The following is a 23,210-nucleotide window of genomic DNA, read 5'->3' as shown; positions in this document are numbered from 1 at the left end:
AAAACATCATGTGAATATACGTCGTCTCAGTTGCATTTCTTACAACTTTTTCAATTATATTAATTTCGCGCAATTACCGTAATGAACTTCGTTGTATTTCTGACGGCTAATGAGGATTAAGTAGGTCAAAACATTCCATCTTGATATGTATGAACAAAAATAAAGTATTATTAAACCGACATCTCGACAAGAGGTTTGTTAATTTTAGTCTGGATTCGACAGTTTATTACTTTGCAAATACGAGCGATGTCTTTATTATTATTTGATACACAATTCCAAAACACCGAAGCAACACTCATTACATATAAACATTATTATTATTGTATTAATATTATTATACATTAAAAATTTTGTTGAATAAAAATGGGGATTTAAAGCTTATAATGACGCGCAAACTGTACAATATGAAAAAGAATGGCGAGGCATTATTTCAGAATACTTTTTCTTTTTTTCTCTCTCCCTCTTGAAAAGTACATTTGTTGTTAGTCGGCCACTCGTCTCTACCTTCTTTTGCGCCTTTTACCCTAATTGGACATTCAAGAACGGCACGAAGCTTTCGGGAGCATCTTTTGGATGGAACTGGAATTCTTTTGGAAGAAACTAATGACAAAAGCTCTTTCTTTTTCTTTCTTTCTCTCTCTCTTTATTTTTCCTTTTTTCTCTTCCAAATATGAAAGTACCTTCGGAAATTTAACAATGTATCGCCATTATAACAAAGGCTCTAACAGCCTCGCTATCTTTGTATATTAAGTTATCTGATGATGAATACTTTAAGAAAGCAGCTAATACGACAAATAGGTGGTCATATTTCAAATATACGCCTAGTTTGTCAAATTATACTGTCTACACAATATAGTGGAAAATGTAAGCTCATATTCCATATGTAACAAAATATTTTAGATACAAATTTAGACACGATTTTTCTATAAAACATTTTCTATAAAACGCTTTTTTTTATCTATGTTCATGTATTACACAATAATAAATTTAATTTGATTGTTAATTTGCAGTTTTTATATTATTTTATACAGTAATAAGAGAAATATTTTTAAGAGTGTATTAGGACATTTCTCAAAACATTAGGTTAGGTTATAAGAAGGTTATAAAACTCTCTCTAAGAAGAAGGTTATAAAAGAAACTACAAGTTGTTTTATATTGCATTTAAAAGTAGTAGAAAAAAAAATGGTGGCGATTTTCTATCTGGATAAAAAATTATTTCGATAAGAGGTAAATATGTGCTTTAATAAAAATATAATTAAGAATGAAATAAGAAATAATAAAAAAATATCTGAACCTTTTTATTTAAGTATTTTAAATATTCAACATGATTTATGTAAAGTTTCATTGCGGTGCAGAGAGCAGTTTTATAGAATAAACAAAATTTACTTATTTATTTATTTACAAAATAACTAGATAGACAATCACAATATAAATCAGCTTGATAAATCAGCTCTTTATGTAAATCAGCTTTAGTAATTAAAGTACTTACACAAAGAATTGAGATTTTCTTAATGTTGTAAGAAGTAATTTAATTTTTAATAACAAAAAGAGCATATAAACAAAGTATAAAAATATATTATTAAATGAAAATATAATCTTATTTATACAACTTTTATATGCATATAGTTTATTTAAAGTGTTAATATTAAACAAATTTCCAAATTTTATTTATTTTGTAAAGAATTGTATGTCCTATACATCCTTAGTGATAAATTATCTTCAAAAACAATAAAAATGTAATAATCTCTCATCTCATATACACGCGGGCGCTCACATAATATTAATATTAATTAAAAATTTATGGAAATAGAAGCTTCATGGCTGAAAATATTAATTAATCAGGATCTATTATCAGGATTTTATTACGGATTTTGTAATAATCCGTAACTGCTAACTAAAAATTGAAAAAAAAGGACTCACCGGTACAGCATGCGTTCCTGACGATCGGCCTCGCGATAAATCTTGTAGTACATCGCGATCATGATTATTCCCGGTACCCAGAAGCTCACACTGGAACTGACGACAGCGTAGAACTTGTTGACTTGAAACATACACACATCTGGAGACTGCCTCCTGAATTCTAGATGCTCCTTCGTGGTGTACCATCCCGCGAAGATCGGTAGGAAGCTCATAACAGTCGGGAAACACCACACGACGCTCAACATGGTTGCCAATCTTGCGTTCGTCATGATTAACGGATAGTCCAGCGGTTGGACAATCGCGTAATATCTGTCGACGCTGATGCAGCAAAGGTGGAGGATGCTGACGGTGCTGAAGAAGACGTCCAGCGAGTTCCACACGTCGCACATGAAATACCCGAATAACCAACGTCCAGAAAGTTCCACGGAAGCATTGAACGTCATGGCGAATAACGCCACTAACATGTCCGCCAGAGCCAGCGATACCACGAAATAATTGGTGATTACCCGGAGCTTGCGGTGCCTCATAACCGAGACAATAACTAATAGATTACCAAACAGAGCACAGAGAATAATGAATATCATAATAAAGGCTTTGCCAGTTAGCAGAACATACTCGATATTGTGATGGCTTTTGCTGATATTTCGCTGGCCGGTGTCGGGGAGAAAATTGCTTTGTAGAGTCGCGGTGTTGCTGAGATTCAACGTCTCGTTGTAACCCATCTTGAGGAACTAGAGTTTCTCTTTCCACGAATTTTTCGACTGGCTACCGTTGTCCAATAACTTCTTTTTCGTCGTCTTCCGCGTCGTCCTCGATATGGCTGACGTGCAATCGATCCATTTACGAAGGTCAAATTATAGTTTCGCCTGGGCGATATTGTAGATCGCGAGGTAATTAATTTGCAGCATCCAAGATGATTTATTTAGAATGCTTCGCGACTCACTTGTCAATAAAGTCCAAAATAAGAGAATTAGGCGAGAATGCATCTCGGAAAATAAGCTTCGTTAAACTACTTGGATAAATTGGTACTTGAGTACTTGAGCTTCTAGACGTTTCGTATACTTGGGTTTTTTTCTTGAGCTAATGATTGTCCGTTTATGTAGGTTCTAAGTGCGATCATATATAATCACGATTTCTTTCTTTATATCTTGTCGTTGCGATTACTTTGCACAGTTGCAGTTAGGATCTTTCTCAAATTTCGAGTTGACGTCCAAATGGAATTTTTCATTTTTCACAGATTTTGAAGTGTCTGCGTACAACGGTAACCTGCGAACAAAATATGCACAAATATGCATAAAAAAACGAAGTAAATAATTCAACGATATTAAATATGTATGCGAATTTCTACTTTTACATATTTACAAGTTTTGTATGTTTAGTTGTGTGTACCTAAATTTGTACAGAAAGAATATTTATACTTATATTCGCACGTGCACGCGCGATACATCGCAAGGAGAAACGATTTCAATAAATAATTCTAAATTAATTTACGTAGGTTAATAATATAATATTGCATAATACCGATTTTGTAAAAAAAAATGTGATAACGGTTTCACTTATTATCTTTTAATTAATTTTCAAAATTGAATAAAATTAGCTGAATTAAATAAATCACAGTAATATAAAACAATGCCAATAAAGAGCTCATACTGTTCGCGTATACACTATATAAATAATATAATATATTATATTATTTAAGAATATAAATAACTTATTATCACGAATGGTGAGCTTTTAACTCAATGTAAACATACAATTTAGCTGTTCTGTTGAAAATTGAAATGAGTGGAGGAAATATGATATTCGAGTTAAAAAATCAAAACAGATGTTCGTCAAATATTTATAATACAAGTGTGTGACAAATATCGTAATGCGTGAGTATTAACGGTGTGTCAGTCTGAAATAATTTAGATAACGCTAGGATGTCGTAATGTACATACAGATTATGACTTACATATACGGAACGCTACAGTACGATAAACGATGTAGACGATAACATGCGAGTTGTCATATTATAAACAACAAATCAATTTTAAATATGTTTATAACGTACAAATATTAATATTAAATTGTCTAAGAGATAAGAACACAAAAAAATTTGTAAACAATGTCATGTATAACGGTCAGTCAATTTAAAGCCTATTTTTGTTCGCAAGTAAAAATCATCTCGAATATTAATTTTTGATTTAAAACTTTTCATCTAATATTTCAACACTATTTTTAATTAAATTTATGTGATATTTTAATTTTATAATTTGTATTAATTGAGCGTTAAGCACGTATTCCTGTTTATATTTTTATATTCCATTATTCTAGTTTTTAATAATCTTTCTTTTTACCTAACTTACGAAGTATTGCAATCATTCCAATTAATTTTGTGTACTATATTAGAATGTAATGTAAACATATTGGACGTTTATTTTTTTATACTTTGATAAAATTGCTAAGTTTGTTTAGATCTGTGTAAGCTATGCTTATTCTACAATAAAAAAAAAATTTGTTAAAAAATTGAAATATTTAGTTCGATACGTACAAATAAACATCGGATTTATTCAGAAATTATTTAGTTGCATGTTTCAAAGTAAATATTTCAGTTTTTCGACAAATATTATTACCAGCAGGATCGTTCTTGAACAAATTTTTAAATTTTTCAGAAACTGTGTTTAAATAGAATAGTGAAAGGTAAAAGCTTTCTCTCAAATAGTATTTCGCTCTATTTATATGATTGGTGCTTAAGTTATTAAGATGTTGAAATTTAATGCGTAATCTCTTTCCTATATTTCTAAAAATAATATTCAAAGGATATAGGTTAATTAAAAAAATTTTAATAATTTTATAAAAATATTTTTTATGAAACATGGAGTGTGAGAGGAAGAAGACTCTACCAGTTAAACTATTGTAACCGTATTTTCGTTCTACTTTCTGACAGAATGAGTAACAGGAATAATAATGAAGGTAGCGTGCAGAGAATGTTGGTTTCTGATATCAATCATGAATAAAGGAGTTCTGTTTTTTAATTAGGATAATATCAACGGAATTTAGTTTCTTCTCCACAGTAAACTTTAGTCTCGGGTGATATATATTGAATTTGTTGTTGTTTGTAAAAATCTAGAACGTCGACGAAATATCATCAAAAAGAAAACTGCACTCCCTAAATTTGAATTTTTATTTATTAATACCGTTAAAGTTACCAAATTAGTTATTTATATTCTTTTTTACTAAAAATAGTTCTAACACAGAATACACGTTTACGTGTAATTTTCTAATGATAATATATTATTGTATACGCGAACATTGCATATTCAAACCTTAACTTTAAAAGTAAATTCAAAAATGACCTGTCACATTTAGAAATAATTTTAAAAAATTTGATACATATTTTAATTTAATATAAATATATTAATTAAGAGTGCTTACACTTTGTTTGTTTAATATAAAAACTTTTAATTTTGATAATTGCATTTTGTTGAAAGAAACATTTTATTTTGCGCGTTAATATAACTTTAATAAAGTTAATTAATTAAAAATTACTTTTAACGTACTTAAATTTTCAATTTTAATTTTCTATTATTACTAAAGAAAACACTTTTCTATTTATTCTATTTGACAATAATACATTATTAAAAATAGTTAATTAAAAATTACTTAATACACACAAAAGAATGAGATTTTACTTTCAATTACATAAATGTTAATAAAAATTTGTTATTTGCTTACGCTTTGCAACAATATACACTTCATATATTCATTAAAAAAGTTGGTTAATTAATAATTGGCAAATGTTTGGGGTGCGGGGAAATTCCAATAGTTTCATTGTTGAAGAAACATTTCCACGTCGCCACGTTCCCGTTTTTTTCAAACAATAATACAGTTTTTTTAAGGTTAATTAAAAGTTAATCAATGCTCTTCTCTCTTATAAAAGAGACTTAAATTACCTATAATCCTTACAATACTATTTAATACCTATTAACAATACTATTATTAGCTATTATTATAAATTTTATGCTTATTCTCTCTCATATGCATATATAACATTATTAAAGTATATAACTTTATTAAAGTCACTTGTTTAATTTAATTAATTAAAAAAAATATCATTGTTAAAATTCCTACATTGCTACGTCTTTACTACGTTACTACTTTTTCATTAATTATGTAATTTTATTTGTTAAAATGTAATTGATAATTGGAAATTTTGATTCAAATTTTGTTGATCTTATTATTCAAGGAAGTAAAAATGATAAGACTTTATCTTTACATTTGTTACAATTAGCTTTACAATTAATTTTACAAAATGTTAGCTTATTATTAAAAATTTTGATGTTTGAACTTTAACATTTCGAGATCTGTAGCTTAAGTTTGCAATATTTGAATTGTCACTTGGGATTTCAACTGTAAATTTGCCACTGGATGAAGCTCTTCGTCGCAAATATTTCAAATTATTTGGATTATCCAGTCGATGTATTTAGATGTATTCTGGCAATGTATGAGCACATAATCCACGTTAAAAGGCCGTTGATTTACCGCAGGAATATGCTCATATGCTCTGTCGAAATTGGATTTACACGAGGATTCGCACGAGGCGCACGCGGATAACAAGTCGTGACAATGCGATCTAATGCTAAACCGATATGTATGTCACCTACAATAGACACAATAAACGCAAATTAATAATGCGGCTGAATGTGTTACCTGTAAACGCTTAAATAATCTTTGAAATTTTCATAATTTAGAATTTAATCATTATGTCATCATGAAAATGTAATTATCGTGTCCACGATACATAAAGTAATATTAAGAATAAACGGCTTATGGGTAATGGTAAACGATATAGTATTTAATGAATAAACTGTTTGCAATAGATGCAAATAAATAGTACAGTGAAAAATAGTTGTAATTGGAAAAACTTCGTTAAAAAAGTTTGATTAACCTTGACCTTTACAGTCAACTGATTTGACTCATATTCTGGTCAATATTTTGCCTCGATGGAGCTAAAAAGTCCTTGGATATCTATTGGCGAAAACAAAAGTTTGAAAAATTTAAGTCGTTCCTGAAAAATCTTACAAATGAACAGACAAACGAACGACCAGACCAACATTAAAATCATAAAATAGTTTGCAATGCTGCACGCACTACTGCATAAATATCTCATAGATATTTAGATAACGCGTAATAAGTAATATACTATTTAATAAATGACGAATACGGAAAACAAAAAACAGCGAAAGCACATCATGGTCATTCTGTACATACATACGGTATACACAGTAAAAAAACATTTTATATTCATGTTAGGATCGAGCTTTGTTAAAATATTTGTGTTGAATTTTTATATTATAATACGTAAATTTTAAAATAAATATATAAAGCGTATCAACATATTATAAATGTTATATTTTATTAATGAATATGCTTTTACAATTTGTTTCCAAATTGTACCAAAGAGTAATATATTTTGTGTTATGTACATTTTTAGTTAATATATTTTATGTTTTTTACATAATATTTGTGTAACATATTCATCTTGTGTTACATTAATACAGAAATTTAGACGGGCTATTTTAGACATGTAAAATATGTTAAATATATTAACACAAATCAAAGAAATAAAAATAAAAAGAATCAAAAATAAAAGTCAACACAGGATAGTCAAATGTACCAATAATTTTATTAATCTAAATTTCGACCCTAGTTTTGAGTCGTCTTCAATGTAGTATAAATATTCGTTAAAATAAACCTTCAATGAGTACAAGTTAACAATTTTGTCTTAACAGGAAAGCGATGCTTCGTCAATTGAATAAAACAGAATTGTATAATTGGACACATTGAATAAATCATCAAGTGTGTCGAGCAAAGACATGTATCGGGAACGCAAGGTGACGGTCACATTAACACAAACTCTTTTACTGCGTATAATACTACAATTATTATAAATATATCCTACTTACTAACGTCAACACATTTTTTTGAAATAGATAGATCTACGCGTTTCAAAAATACGGTTCTATAAATATAAGATCGTCCATTTTAGTTGCAATCTCTACCACTTACTCTCTACCAATACTTCTACACTTGAATGCATCTGTGTGCTATTTTATATGCAGAGAGTACAGGAAAGAACATCTAAAACGAACGATTCCTATGATCAAACACGAGAAAAGATTCTTATCGTGTAAGATGAACCGGGTTGAAATATGGATGACGGAATACGAATTATCGACATCCCTCGCAATGCCGCATTAAGAAATTTACCTCTCTAAAGAGTTCCGATTCTATCGGCTGTCCTATCTATTTCGGTACAAGCCAGATTAAAATCGGACGCAATATTTATTTGCGACCGTAACATGAAATATTTCTCTCGATATTTATAGATCTGTCCAATACAGAGTGTCCTAGATCTGTGGCGAGTTTCCATCCATGAATTCTCTAAATAATTTGCCGACTTGTCCATAACGAAGCAATCCGTGCAGCAGTACATAGCGGTTTTTTTTTTATTTTTATTTTCAACGTATTAAACATTTTTTCTCAATATTCTAATGAAAAATCTGTTCTTAATTTTGATTAAAAAATTAATATCTGAAAAACTACTATAAATTAAAAATTAAACTTTATTTCTTTATTGGAATAAATAAAATCTATACTAAATAATAAATCAAATAATTTAACGAAATTAATATATAATTATTCAATCAAACAACTATTACTAAAAACTTTTTATATATTCTTGGATTGCTGGATTTGTGTTTCTTTCAAATAAAGTAGAGAGAAGAATAAGAATACGTCTCTGCAAAAATTTTACTGTAAACTATAAACTTTTACGTTACTTAAATAAAATTGTGGGAATCCGGGATGAAATTGAATAGAGTGACCTCCGTATGAGAAATGTATATAAAATTTTCATTTGCGACGTATTGTCAAGCTAATCATATTCGCAAAATGCGCGAAATCCTGCCGCTGAAATTCCAGAACTGTCCTGAAAAATTCAGCGACAGTCAACGACAATCTCGATAAAAAAAAAAAAAAGAGAGAAAAATTTCGTGAAGTTATATACGTGAACACTCGTTTCATCGCGTGATGATGAAAATTTCGCGATGGTAAAAAAGTTGGTTCGCGCGAATAATTTTTCTCACGTGAGAAAAATCGCTCGGCTTGTTATTAACTCGAGTAATAATTTCCCGGAACATGAAACGTGTAATGTAATTGTTAGCGTGGAATAATTACGTAAATCACGATCTTTTGAATGCAATTTGCGCTGCGCTCTTTTTACAATTATATCTTGCCTATTACTAATATTATATCATACATTTCTAAAATTGTACAAATTCTATTACCTGCTTATAATAATTTTTTATCATAATTTTTATATTTTAATATATTTCAAAATTAAATATATATTTTATTTTTTAATTTTACCTTGAAACATATTTAAATATCAGTTTTGCAGTTTACAATTTTTAAAATTATTTTTTTAAGTATAATATATTCTGACAAATTTTTTATATTTTAAAAATAGTTTTGTTAATTTAGTTAGACAAATATAGATATTTTTAATTATTTTTAAACTTTTATTATGTTTCTAACAAAAAATATGTAAAATATTTGTTTAAAGAATTTAATTTGATCTTAACTCTCTATTGCTCTCGTACGAAACAAGCGCTCAAGACACGTCTAATTTTTGTAATTTTTGTAATAAATGTGGCATAAAAGTTGACTCTGAAACTTTTATGCCACTTCTGAAATAAAAACTTATTTACAACCTTCTAGATTATATTTGTACAGTTATTTTCTTAGTGTCGTTCAGTGAAATTTTTATTAAAAACTTTAAAAGTGTTAACGTGTAATACGTCTAAGAGTAGCGCATTAGGCGAGAACAAATACGTACAGTCGACATGATTCGCCTAACCTAATCTAATTAATTTATAACTGTGAATAGAGCGACAAACCGAGCATTTTATCCTTTTGTTTTAACAAAACTGTGTTAATGCAACACACGCTGATTGTGTTTATTATTTTTGTTTTCTTTTAGTTAATTTATTTTTATCTCTCAACAATCATTTCCCGGCGAGACGCTCATATAAAAACACTCATGTTTGTTTATCGAACGAGAGCAATGGAGGGTTAAAAACTATTTATTTATTCAATACATTGCTTAAATGTATATTACTTTAAGATTTTTTAATAATATTTTTTATAATATTTTTATAATTCAAAATATAATATACGATGCTTTCCAACTATGCGACACAGGCGACACTATGTAACACAATGAATCATTTTATCCTTGTTTAATATTGGCAAACAACAAGGATAAAATAATTTACTGTGTTACACAGTATCGCCTGTGTATGTAACTCGAAACTGGAAAGCACTCATAAATAGACAAAAGATGTTACTTGTACTAATTGTTAATTAATATATTTTAATTACAAATATGTTTTTGGACCGATAGTGTAACAACACAATGATAGTAAGAAAGCCTTCTTCGGTCGCAGCAGCTAGTGTCTATCTTAGTGTCTATATTTATTCGTGTAATTTTATATACTTCTTCGAATTCAACCAGAATGTGCGCCGAATTTTTTCCGGTCATAACACAACATGTCGAATAAGAATTAGTAATATCACTATTTATATTAAATTAATTAATTTAATATAATAATAGATGCTGATTTGCATCTATACACCCATTTCCCCCTGAAAAAACTGTAAGAAATTTATTGCGAAAAATAACACCCCACCCAGGGTTCGAACCTGGCACCTCCGGAATCTCCGGTCCTGGTGTCTTACCACCTCGACCACTGGGGCACGATGATATTTCTCGCAATATTCGTATATGAGTGACAACGCATTTGAAGCGCGTGATTCAAATTAAAAATATGTCTTTGGACCGATAGTGAAACAACACAATGATAGTAAGAAAGATTTCTTCTGTCGCAGCTAATATATTTTAATATATATTACTATGTATTTTTCTGTATTTTTTATTATTTTATATATTTATTTATTATTTATATAATATATATTTATAATTTATAAAAAATATAAAATATATATACATATTGTATTATCTTTCTTATAATAAATAATAAATAAATAATAAAAATAATATGTATACATATGTACATGTATATCTTATATTATCTTTTATATATATCGCGAAAGGCAATCACATTTCCGGGATATCTAGAAAAGTAAGGAGAGAATAATTCAAAAAGCGAGCAATCGCCAAGAGTTAATAAGATCCGGTAGCTTTGAAGGCAGAACGAAGACTTCGTAATACGAAACGTGAAAGGAAAATGAACGTACGTCGACGTCGCAAAGCAAGCGCGCCGACTTACCTCACTTCACTTCTCGTCGGCTCAAACGCGTGGATGTTCCACTAGCGCGAACATAAAGTATTGTCGTCGTCGACGTCGTCGTCGTCATGGTCGCCGTCATTTCCGTATATTCCGCCACGAAATACGAGAACGAAGCGCGAGTGCAACATGCGCGCGCGTGTGCGTGTGCGTGTGTTGCAAAAGTGCGCGTCGTTTGTAAATCGTGAGTTCCGTTTACACGACACCCTCCGTCGAATTTTCTCGAACCGAAGAAGCGTGCGAGTGTAAACAGCGTGCGCACTCGCATCGTCTATAACCTATAACCGTCGGCCACGGCGTCGCCATCGACTTCAAAGGGAATATATCGAACGATCTAAGCGCTGACGTGCGACGTGACGAAATTGGCCCGGAAGGGAAGAGAACGAGAGTGCTGTCGTGCGTGCAAACACATGTAGATATAATTATTCTAGTTGCCTGTATAACTCGATTTTGCAATACATACTCGTGTACGTATTCCTCCTCGCGTCCGTCGGATCAAACGACGCTCCACCATCGCGTCGTCGTCGTTGTCGTCGTGCACTTGCCATTTCCGCGTTTGCGCCACGCGTCGCGAAATACGAGCGAGAAACACGAGCGCGGAATACGAGACGCCGTCCATGATTCGCGATTTACATTTCCGCGGCGCGATGCCGCGAAACGTCCCGGATTTTCGCGAAGGGAGCGAGCAGCGCGCGCGTACCCCCGCCATCTTCGACGTGAACTGCGGCGACAACGGCAGCTTCACGTCGGATATCGAGCAACTTTTCAACTGAAGCGCGCGGCGTGAAATTGACCCGAAACGAAAAGGGAAATTAAAATATTCTGTCGCGGGTGCAAATATAGAGTCGCGGTTCTATACATATACTTATTCCATTCTATAATGCCATTTTATGATAAATTATGTATTGGGATCTTGAAATTTTGCGAAAACGACTTTCCGCGTCGGATCAAACGCGCGTATATTCTACTAGCGTGGTCATTAGGATGGTCCTTATTTTCAAACTTTTATAAAGTCGTTAAGTAGGAGAAAGTTGCTGAATACGTACCGGTCTTCTAAAACTACTTTTTGCAATATTTCACATTTTTACATCATATAAGCAATATTAAACGATGAAATTAAACATTTATTTTAGTATTTATGAGGTAGAAGTTTAAACATGGAATTGTTTATGAGATTTACGATGGTTGATAGACGATACAAATGTTCGGGAAATGTTTTATTAAAGTATCTGTGTTTCAAAATGTTGCAAACATTCGAGAGAGGTTGTATGTTTTCAGAATGTTGCAAACATTCAGAGAGGTTTATAAAAAGTGTTTTATAAACCTCTCTGAATGTTTGCAATATTCTGAAAACATACAACCTTTCTCGAACGTCTATCAAACAATTGTGAACATCTAATAAACAATTCTATGTTTAAATATCTATCTTATAAACACTTCGATAAATGTTTTAAAACTCCAATTAAACATCTACTCAACACTTATGCAAGCATCTTATAAACACATTAATTTTCACCAGGGATAAAAAGTTAATAAGAAATAAATAATAAAGACAAAAATTTAACAAGTTTTATTTTGTTCTGTGCGTGCTATCAGCACTTTAGAAAATCAAATACATGATGCAAATTTCTCATCAACTTATACACACCTCGTAATAACAAAATTAGAGAATTTTATATAAAAATTAAATCAATATTTTTATAAACTCTATCAAATGTCCTAAATCACAAATTTTACTATAAAGAAATAATGCTAAAGTAAAATTGATAAGTAATAATGATAAAACTGGTAATTGCAATGAATAAAAATATGTCAATCACAAAAATAAATTAAAGCCAGTTTTATTTATATTTTTATTATCGTAATTTATTAATTATTGAATATTTTGATTGCTTTTTCAACAAATTAAAAAAATAAATATTAATTAATAGCTTTTTATATTTTTAATTACTTTAATTTATAAATTTGATATTTTCAAAAACGATAAAATTCAAGCGACCATAGATATGCTTTACGCGATCAGTTTTCTCTAGATCGTACCTCTCGCAGCATGTTACAAAAAAGCACAAATTAATTTGTTATTACTGAAAGATTTAACATGTAATAATAGATGACTGAAACATCGAGCTACAATGTCGAACTTTGATTTGCATCTAAAATAGCACAAATACAAAGTATAATAAAAAATAACTTAATAACTATTTAGCTTAAGTGATAAACAATTTATCACTTAAGCTATTAAGTAATATGAATCACATTTGCAAGTCTCTCCTAATTTTTAGAAATTTATTAGCCAATAACATTAAGAAGTCAATTTTTTCGAAAAAAATTAACTTTTTAATTTTCTTTTGCTAATTACTCTCTCAAAATTATGACACAATTATAAATATCAATGTTGTATACTATACAACTGATTTATTTATTTTATGAGCGCAAAATTTAATGTTTATTGAATTAAGATTTTATATTTACATATATAAATCCTTCCAATCATTACCTAAATAATAAAATATTAAATTATAGACTACAAGTATGTGGTTTATTTAACATCTTTCAAATACTTCTTATGCTTGATATAAATCCACTATTTTTGAAAACGAGTTGTGACACTTGTACAATTATTTTGAATTTGGGACTCCATGAGTCATAAGTAAATATTTGTTAATTGATCCCAATTTTAAAGGGAATAATTATTTATATGAAGGAACAAATTCAGGGGGTACTGTATAAAAGTTCGAAAATAAGGACCACTCTAGTGATCAACATATAATTCATAAGATCAACGTTAAATGACGGTGTTAAATGATGCCGCCGCCGACATCATTATTTCTGCGTTTTTTATCGTAATATGAATGCGAAATACGAGCAAGAAATACGAACGTGAAAAACGAGGCGACATCCGTGAATCGCGACTTTCGCGATTTCACGACAGATTCTCGTATCAAGCAGCGCGATGTCCGTCCACGTCATTTTTTATACGAACTACATCGCCAATTTTTGCGCGAATGTGGAACAATTTGAAACGATATAGCGCCCGAAAGAAGATTAAAAATATTTCATATTTAAATATGATATTTGAAAAAAATCACATCCATATTTTGTACTATAATTTATTAATACTTTTTATAATTTTATATTTTAGAAATATTTTATTATCTTATATTTTCTCTTCATCACTGTTGAATATAAAATCGTTGAAATTTTTGCGCCAGGCAAAAATAACTGCGAAGTTTGGATGACATTTCGCGAATGGAAATTCTGCGGATTTTCGAATTCGTACGAAGACGAATTTTAGTTAATAAAAAACGGCCAATCGCGTGTGGTACGCAACTTTATTCAAATGACGATAATAGGATTCGCAAGTATGGAAATTTATGACCGAATCTCCGTGTAGAACGTGGCCGCGAACTCTCGTAAGAAATTGCGGAAGTGAATAATGCACGATGAGACTTGGAAAGTTTACGTGAATTTTAAAACAAGAACTCGTTAGAAAGTCGAAACCATGTTAAATAGCTTCGTGATATTCCTATCAGAATATCGTCGAGCACGTGTAAAATTACGTTTTTTTAAAGGGCATGCAAATAATGTAAGAAGTATTGTACATAAAAGCAGAAGTTGAGATTAATTACGTAAAAATACGCAAATACAAACATAAAATGGATGAGAATATCGTGTAATTCTATCCCCGAGCAGCTTTTACTACATTTACTAGAATTCGAGTATTCTATTACATTTAATGCAACATTATTAAAGTAATTAAATATATATTTACTGATATTTACGTCAGCACGTTATATAATATATATTCTTTAGCATAATTAATATATATAATAAAATTATAAAAAATATATATATCATAATTATAGAAAAAGAACGGTTTTACTAAAATATCTAAAAATTTAACTGAACACAGGTCTAAAAAGAATTTCGTAAATTATCAAAATAATTATATAAAACATTTAAATTGGTTGATAAGATGTCACAATTTTTTGCAACATTGCTTGAACTTTGGTAATTATTTTAATGGTTTAAAATTATTTTCAAATTTTTAGATATTTCAGTAAAACCCTCGTCCTTTCCGTATAACATATTTTTTCAATGCATTGCCCACGCAAGAAAGATGACACAAGTCAAAAATAAATACATCGGTTTTTAATCAAATAAAGTGATACAAGTTAAATTCAAATAAAAAAATAAAAAAAAACGGGAAAAATAAAAACAGGAGAATTTGCACAAATCAAAGAGTTAGTTTTTAAAATAACTCAACACTATACAAAATTAATATTTATGTTACTTCTAGAGAATTGGAAATAAGCATTTTTTGATTAGCTCTAAGTTACTTAACTTGTGTTTATGATACTGCAATAAATAATTATTTTTAATGTAAACAAAAAAAAGGGTGATATAACACCCATTTTTATTTTATAGAATAATTTTATTTATAATCAATATTTTATATTAAAATTCGAATGATTATTATATATTTGTATACAATTGTTACATATCGCGTATCATCTCTTAAATAAAGTGTTATTCTTAATTCTAAACTCAAAGTAATGAAATATTTATTACTTAGGACAAAATTTATAAAAATGTAACGCATAGTCGGTGGAAGAAAAAAACTGGTTAGTCGAAAATAATTATAAAAAATTGATTTAGTTTAAAAACGCACAGTATTTTGTTACAAAATTACACATTTTTAATTTTTCATTATTTAGAATTTTTCTGCGTTCAAAAACTTTAAGATATTATTAGAGATATCATGTTTTCATTTTATAGCATTAAACAACAAGCATAAAATAATATCTCTAATGTTTCTGAACACCTTTTAGAATAACAATCGATTTATTAAAGAAATATTTCAATGCAGAAATTGTGTTTTAAAACCATATTAACAAAATTCTATGTTATTGTTTAACTTTGCATAACTCGAAATGTGTACAGCCAAATAAAAAGTTAAATACCAAAAAAAACATTTGAGTGTACATACATTGGTGTGAGAATACACCTCAAATTTAAAAATAAAAAATGAAGAAATACAATGGAGAAATAAATACAATTAAATGTTAAAGCGTACCTTGAAAAAATTTAAAAGTGCTTAAAAGTAAAAATTCCTTATAACAACTGTGAGCTATTGTGTATTGGCATATTAGCGTCGCTAAAAAAAAAACGTGAGTTACTAAACAAATAATTCAATTAGCAATCGTTAAAATTCGTCACCTAATGATGAAGATAACACGTATGGGTAACGGTAATGTCCACAATAGCCATAATACTCCCTTTTCCTCTATTATATACGTGGAAAGAATGATTTTGTTGAAGTACATAAATCTAAAACTTTACCTAGATACAGATCTGAACACAATCTGCATATAAAATGAAATTCGAAAAAATTTTGTGTCATTTTTCTTGCGATGGGCGGTATAATATTTGTATTATAAATATTCCAATCACGTATTTGCAACTCTTGGCAATAGAAGGTCACTGGCATCGATTGTCTCGTTGTATCTTTATCTATAAGGCGAGAAGCTTTACAATGCTAAAAGTGTGCTCTATTTTGCGCTTAGGGAAGAATACGCTTCTATTATTACATTTAGTTTGCTATTTACCGCTATCGTATACACGCATCCGAGCGTATATCGTACGTGTATGTTACGTTAATCAGATCGCGGAAAGGCGTCGCGACGCCTTTGACGACCGCACGACACCGTAACCTTATGAAAATTTCAAAGGCGAATTGATTTCCTCGAAGCATACGTAATTTAGCCACACGTTGTAGCTTCATAAAATCATTTCCTAATAAATTTAAAATCTACGCTGTAACGTATCCCATTACAAAATATAATTTTAAAGCAGTTTTATTAAATTTTCAATTTTTAATTTGTCTTAATTCATTTTTATGATTTCGTGGCTTTAATTGTGAAGCAAATATATAACAAGATGTAACGGGATTTCGGTCAATTTGTATGATACAACTTTATATTTAATTTTACGCGCCAAATTAATAATTAATGTGCGGAATTGCAAACTTCAAAAATTGTAACGGACAGAGCAAAAAATGTTTTAATTTGAATTTGAACTGCAATCCCAGTCAGCATAAAATCATTACTATCACAATAATATGATATTAAATAACGTGCAACTTTTTCAAATGTCACATTTAATGTTTTATAAAATATGAACAAGCTTTAACCATGAGTTAATGTAAGGTAATGTTTTTAAAATATTCCATCAATATTTAAAAAAGAAATATGCATCACATCTTTTTAAAATGTAATATTTATACAATATCATTTTAAAACGTTCAAAAATGAAATATACCTGAAATCAACATTTTTAATCCCTGACTGAGATATTATCTTTGCAACAAATTCTTTACAATTTTTTAAAGGGGAAAAGACTTTCTTATTGGCATCATTACTGCATTAAATACTTGTTAGCATTATTTATTATTAAATTGATTATAAATTTAATATCGTGATATTATACTATTCTTGTTCAACTTGTAACTGTGTTTCAAGACCAAAAATTTATTCAGCGCGCAATTTCACAAACTTGAAAATGTATATAAAATCACACAAGAGATATCAGTGCTAAGATCTAGTCGAAGTTCTTCAGTTATTTGTATTTGTATTTTAACTTGTCAGTGTTTAATATTTCTTGATTATATAGAGACAACTTACAATTAACCGCTTACTTTACTTAATTATCAATTTGACGTATAAAATTAAAAATAAAATTCAATTTCAAATTAAAATGAAAGATGAAATTCTGCGTCAGATTCTGCGATGATATTAAAAACGGTGAATGAAAGATGAGTCTTTTTTTAGATCACTAAGACGAGTTTTACGGGTTAAATTATGATAACCTGCAACTGTTTATTCTCGGCAACTAAAGCACAATGAAAATAGCTGTATGAGCAATAATGACTTTCAAGGTAGAGGCAACTCTCACATTTATGTCAGCCACATCGAAAATCGATCGGTACGCATGCAATGGAATGAACGCGACGCGATTGTTTCAGTCGTCATCTGGCAGAAAATTTCAACATTTCACAAAATAATTCAACTCATTACACTCGCTCTCAATAGCATTACTGCGCGTCATACGTTTGATGAAACCGTAAAAAAAAAAATTCAATTATCGATGATAGCAATTTGAAAATTGATCCAAATGTCAGAGTCGCTGCAAAACACGAGGATTTCAAAGAAATTCTTGTATGAGGCAAATTTGCATTCAACTATGCATTTAAAATAATTGATTCAATATACCTAAAATTACACAATCATAAAGACACAAAATTCTGCTAAATATTCATTAAACGATTACTCTTTTCCAACAGTTTAACGTATATTTCTCTCACAGAAAATATATACTAAAAATACACGAAGGAAATATATACGAGTGCACATTATACATCTGATTCTGCGAATTTGTAAATTCTTATTAATGTTTTCGTAAGATAAGTACCTCAGTATTTATACGATATTGATTCCAGAGACACGAAAATATATGCACGAAACTATTCGCGTGTCTCACAGCTAGTTATAGATCTATCTATAGCACTTCGCAAAACTTAATTAGTAATTATATATACGCTGAATATTAATTCAGCAAATTAATTTGTGATACGAAGTTATATTTATCTTGCCAAATTAGTTAACGTTATCGTCGTGTCGTCGGATGAGGTCGCATTTGTTTTGAGATTGGCGGATCGTCCGATTGCAAAGATAAGCACTATATATATATATATATATTAGTCAAAACCAAATAAGTATACAAACATACTCGTACCCGATTACGGATAAACAAACATTCGATGCACTCGTATCGATATTTCAGCTGCATCAGTCAGTCAACATGTCTTACCTCCGAGTTCTTCTTAGCTGCGCTCGTTCCCGAATCACTCCCGACGCATCCTGTTCGCCTCGAGAAAGCAAACTTGCAATATTTTAGTTTCATGACAATTCCTCCGACACACAAAAATAATGTCACAATGTTTTCCACATTGACTATTAGAGATTTCCGGTGATGGCATCTTCATTAGTTGTCACACTCGATTATATTATTCGATCGATTATTATCATTTCTTCTCGGTCATCGTATTGATTTATCTATTCAGTTATTCGAGATTATTTAATCACATTCTGCTGTTTGTTAAGAAAGTAAAGTTCTTTGTCTTTTAATGCAAGGTTTATGGGAAAGCAAGACATTGTGTGGCATATACTTGATTTCATTATGAGCTTATGTTGTTACGTCGAACTGGTGTTATTTGTCTTGCTTTAGTACAAACATACGCGGCCGAGCCGATGAATTGACAGCTGTTTGCTTGTTTCATCGACGACGCAGTGTATGCTAATTTTGTCGTATTTTTCTCATTATGATTGATAGTAAGATTGTGAAACCGCATTAACACTTTCACCACCAAATGTCATACATCTAAAACATCACAATTTCGTTTAGCATTTTATCTGTATTATAGTATTGTATCCATTTAACAATAGTTTCAGTTAAAGTGACAAAATACTTACTACACTGACAGTAGGACCAATGATTATCTCTCATCATTTTGATTTTATATCGAAAAATTTATTCTACTAAATCATTCCTACTGTAGAAGTGAAAAATATGTCGATGGATAGCATAACGAAGAAATAATTTTGACAAATAATGATTTCCTATACATTAATGTGCAACATAAAATAATATCTTGCATGAATTTAAAGGCAGATTAGTCGAGAGAAAAAATTTTATCTGATCGTAACCCTTTCCTTTGCTAGAAGTATTGCGGCAGCGAAAGTGTTAATTATTATTATGCTCAATGTTAGGAAAAATCATGCCTGTACGATTAACTACATGCTTTATCGCTTTGAAAACTGAAACAATATCAATATTGCCGTGGTTGATAATGTACCAGCGATCATCATGGACAGACGTAGACAACGCTTACGCGTATAATCGTACCGATAGTTTGCATAATTACAAGATGTCTCTATCAAGTATTGTATACATGTATATTAATGTCTTTGACCCAGACTATCAATCTTAATTAATTCCGCTGAAAGTGTTGTGTCAAGCAGATAATTTTCGATAATCGTCACCACGAAAGGGACACTTCCAGTGCTCCTTTTCAAGGATGATAAATTTGAGACGTTAACAGTGATTTACATGAATGATCGTGTAAGATCGCTGGATCTGTGTTATCGGAAGATAGGTGCAGCTCCTCCGCGTAAACACTTAAAGCATCGTTATCACGAGACTTCGCACACCGTTACACCTCGTCATAACACTCCCACACCACCGCGAAGATCACACGAAACACGTGGTCGACAGGATCGACGAAGATAGGATCTATCTTCTCGAATGTCCTACGTACTTAATTCGTCGCAGTATAAACGGGGATCCTCGTTGCCCTCGTCCGTTATCTGTCTTGGCTTGCAAGAAAGGATGTAATTACAATCCGGTATTTCTGAAGGCGAAAGGACGACGTATTACTTCATCAAAGTGTTTAACAGCGGCTGTATAGACGAAGGTCACGCAATATTGGAGATCGCCGCAACAATTGATCACCGATTACGAGTGGCGAATGCACACGGGGCATCGATACGATGAAAGCCGTGACGTGAAAGAAATGATTGGTGAATTGTTCGTTTCGATTAAGCAAGGAGAAGCGTCGTGGACGAACGAACGGAATGGTGGTCTTCTTCAGCTTGGACAACTTCGAATTTTTCATTTGAATGCTGTCACGACTGCCAATAGAGAATTGTTGCGAATTGTCAAATTTATATATAATTAGATTAATAAGAGCCACTCAAAAAAAAGCCCAGGCGATCGTTACATCTAGCAGATCGGAGTTTTTATGGAAATCAAAGTTGGACCATCAATCTTGAATTTATCGGACAAAAACATCTTCAAGATCCAGCGATTATTACGGTGTCCGGGGAAGATCAAAGTTGTTCTCTCAGCCCCGAGCAAGATATCGTCCACAAACTCAGCAACTCATAATAATATTATGATGTCCAGAGTATGTTGGAATTGGTTTTTCACCATCATTGATCTTGCCAGCGAAATGCCACATTCTGGATTCGAAATTCCTCCATTTTAGCACTCAGCACTACGTATTACTTTCGCAGGAGTGTGGAATGTCACTTTTACTTTCTCATTTTTTGTGTGTAATTAAGAACCTCCACCTCTGGATCCTACGAGCGCCACGTGTTACATCACGAACGTTTTCCAGATCCACGTCCGTGGGAGACGCGTACCCCAGGCGCTTTGTTTACATGATGGAAGGAGATGAGTGTGTCTACCGAGGGTAGTCCGAGCGAGCGATTGAACGACACGGTGCGAAATGCCCAACGTTGTTGTGGCTCACACGGCTCGCGAGGCCGCAGTGAACTGTGGGTGGTCGCTTCGGAGAGGCTTTCCCGCTTTCCACCAGCGACGCACCACCGCGCCACCCTGTCTCTACCTCTCTCACCCTCACTATCACCCTCACCCTCTCTACATCGGACAGCATAGCAACTTCCACCTTCGGCCGAATCCCTCCATCGTTACCCCGGCCCACACACACACACACACACTCTCTCTCTCTCGTTCTTTCTCCTTCTCTCCCTCTCTCTTCGTCAGCGAGTCTTCGAGTTCACCCCCTCTTCGTCGCTCCACCGCCATCCGCACAGAAGAGGGTGGTTCTTCAACGGGCCGCGCGAACGCCCGCGTCCGACGCCTCCGCGAGAGCGCGGGCGAGGATGAATCTAATTCATAAAAAGCAAGATATGGGATCAAAGTCAAGGGTCAGATATTTGTTGCGATTATCGACTGTTTCGAAAACGTTAATATTAGCTCATTAAAATTTTATTAAAAGATTAATTAAAATTTAATATGTCATGTAATACATTTAATACATAATGTAATTTTGTAAGAATTTTTTATTCGTCCGAGGCACGTCAATATCGATTCGTACGTCAAAGAATATAATTCTAACGTTCAGACTCTTTAGTAAACACTTTGAACGTGTAAACGAAACTCTCTTAAACCAAACTAAAAATTGCGCAAAAATTATGATTACCCAAACAGCATTTAACATTCCAGGACGTCCGAAGTACGTCATAAAAAGTCTCGTTTACGTCACTGAAAGATTGAACGTCTAAAATACATTCCAAGAACGTCGTTTGAACATCCTATAATAAGGATACTTAGGCAGACATTTTAGAGACGTCCAAGAGACGTCGTCAATATGTTCGAACTTTTAACACGTTCAAATTAAATGTTTTTTAAATTTTATAAAATAGTATTAGATGAGCTTATATTACATATATTTCGATAATAGTTCTGAAACATTTTTACTGTTAGTGTTATACAATAGACACTTAGGCCTGGTTTTTTATTGTCTAGTTAACTTGTGATTAAACTTAACCTGATGTTTTAACCAATGAGCTTCACCTTTGGCATCATCATGGATGAAGCTCATTGGATAATACATCAAGTTAAGTTTAACTATTAGTTAACCAGATAATGAAAAACTGGGCCTTAAAGAACATCCGAAGGATTGTCCGACGTCTTGTACAATTCTTATAGTAATACGTGACATCGCCGATAGATGGCCGTGACAAAGTATTTCTCGTAAAAATTCATAAAATTCATAATGCGAATAAAAGAGGCAACATTATGAGATTTTGAACTCTTGTTTCGGCAAGAGTATGTTTTGAAACACAAAAATTCCTCTTGAAATTGTGTTTCCAAATTTGGGCTTTTAGGTGAAGGTAAATAACAGGCACGTCGTTTAAGCGTCTATACAATGTAAAATTATTATTTGAGTATTTCTTATATTTTGAAGCATTAATTTAAAATATTTTGGCAACTTTTTCAGGATCTTCAAGATCTTTAAGACATTTTCGTAAACGTGTCAAATTAAAATTCAGATTAAGTTTAATCCATCAA

At 31.3% G+C, this 23,210-nt stretch overlaps 1 protein-coding gene across 2 annotated transcripts in view; it reads right to left on the bottom strand.

Annotated features, from left to right (window-relative positions):
* LOC105202476 (octopamine receptor beta-1R) overlaps positions 1–21,705 on the bottom strand; it is a 99,602-nt gene extending 77,897 nt beyond the window's left edge. The window contains exons 1-3 of one of the 2 annotated variants that reach the window (XM_026136444.2): positions 19,805–21,705; positions 19,143–19,712; positions 1,921–3,186 (exon numbers count right to left, since the gene is read on the bottom strand). In XM_026136444.2, the coding sequence (XP_025992229.1) occupies positions 1,921–2,642 (722 nt within the window). In that variant the 5' untranslated portion in view covers positions 2,643–3,186; positions 19,143–19,712; positions 19,805–21,705. Of the gene's footprint in view, positions 1–1,920; positions 3,187–19,142 lie in introns of both variants that reach the window. The other variant, XM_026136443.2, reaches the window with a different exon arrangement.
* Between the last annotated feature and the right edge of the window lie 1,505 nt (positions 21,706–23,210).

The sequence above is a fragment of the Solenopsis invicta genome, chromosome 10, assembly GCF_016802725.1.
Source record: "Solenopsis invicta isolate M01_SB chromosome 10, UNIL_Sinv_3.0, whole genome shotgun sequence".
Lineage (NCBI taxonomy): Eukaryota > Metazoa > Arthropoda > Insecta > Hymenoptera > Formicidae > Solenopsis > Solenopsis invicta.
This window is presented reverse-complemented; position numbering and strand designations above follow the sequence as displayed.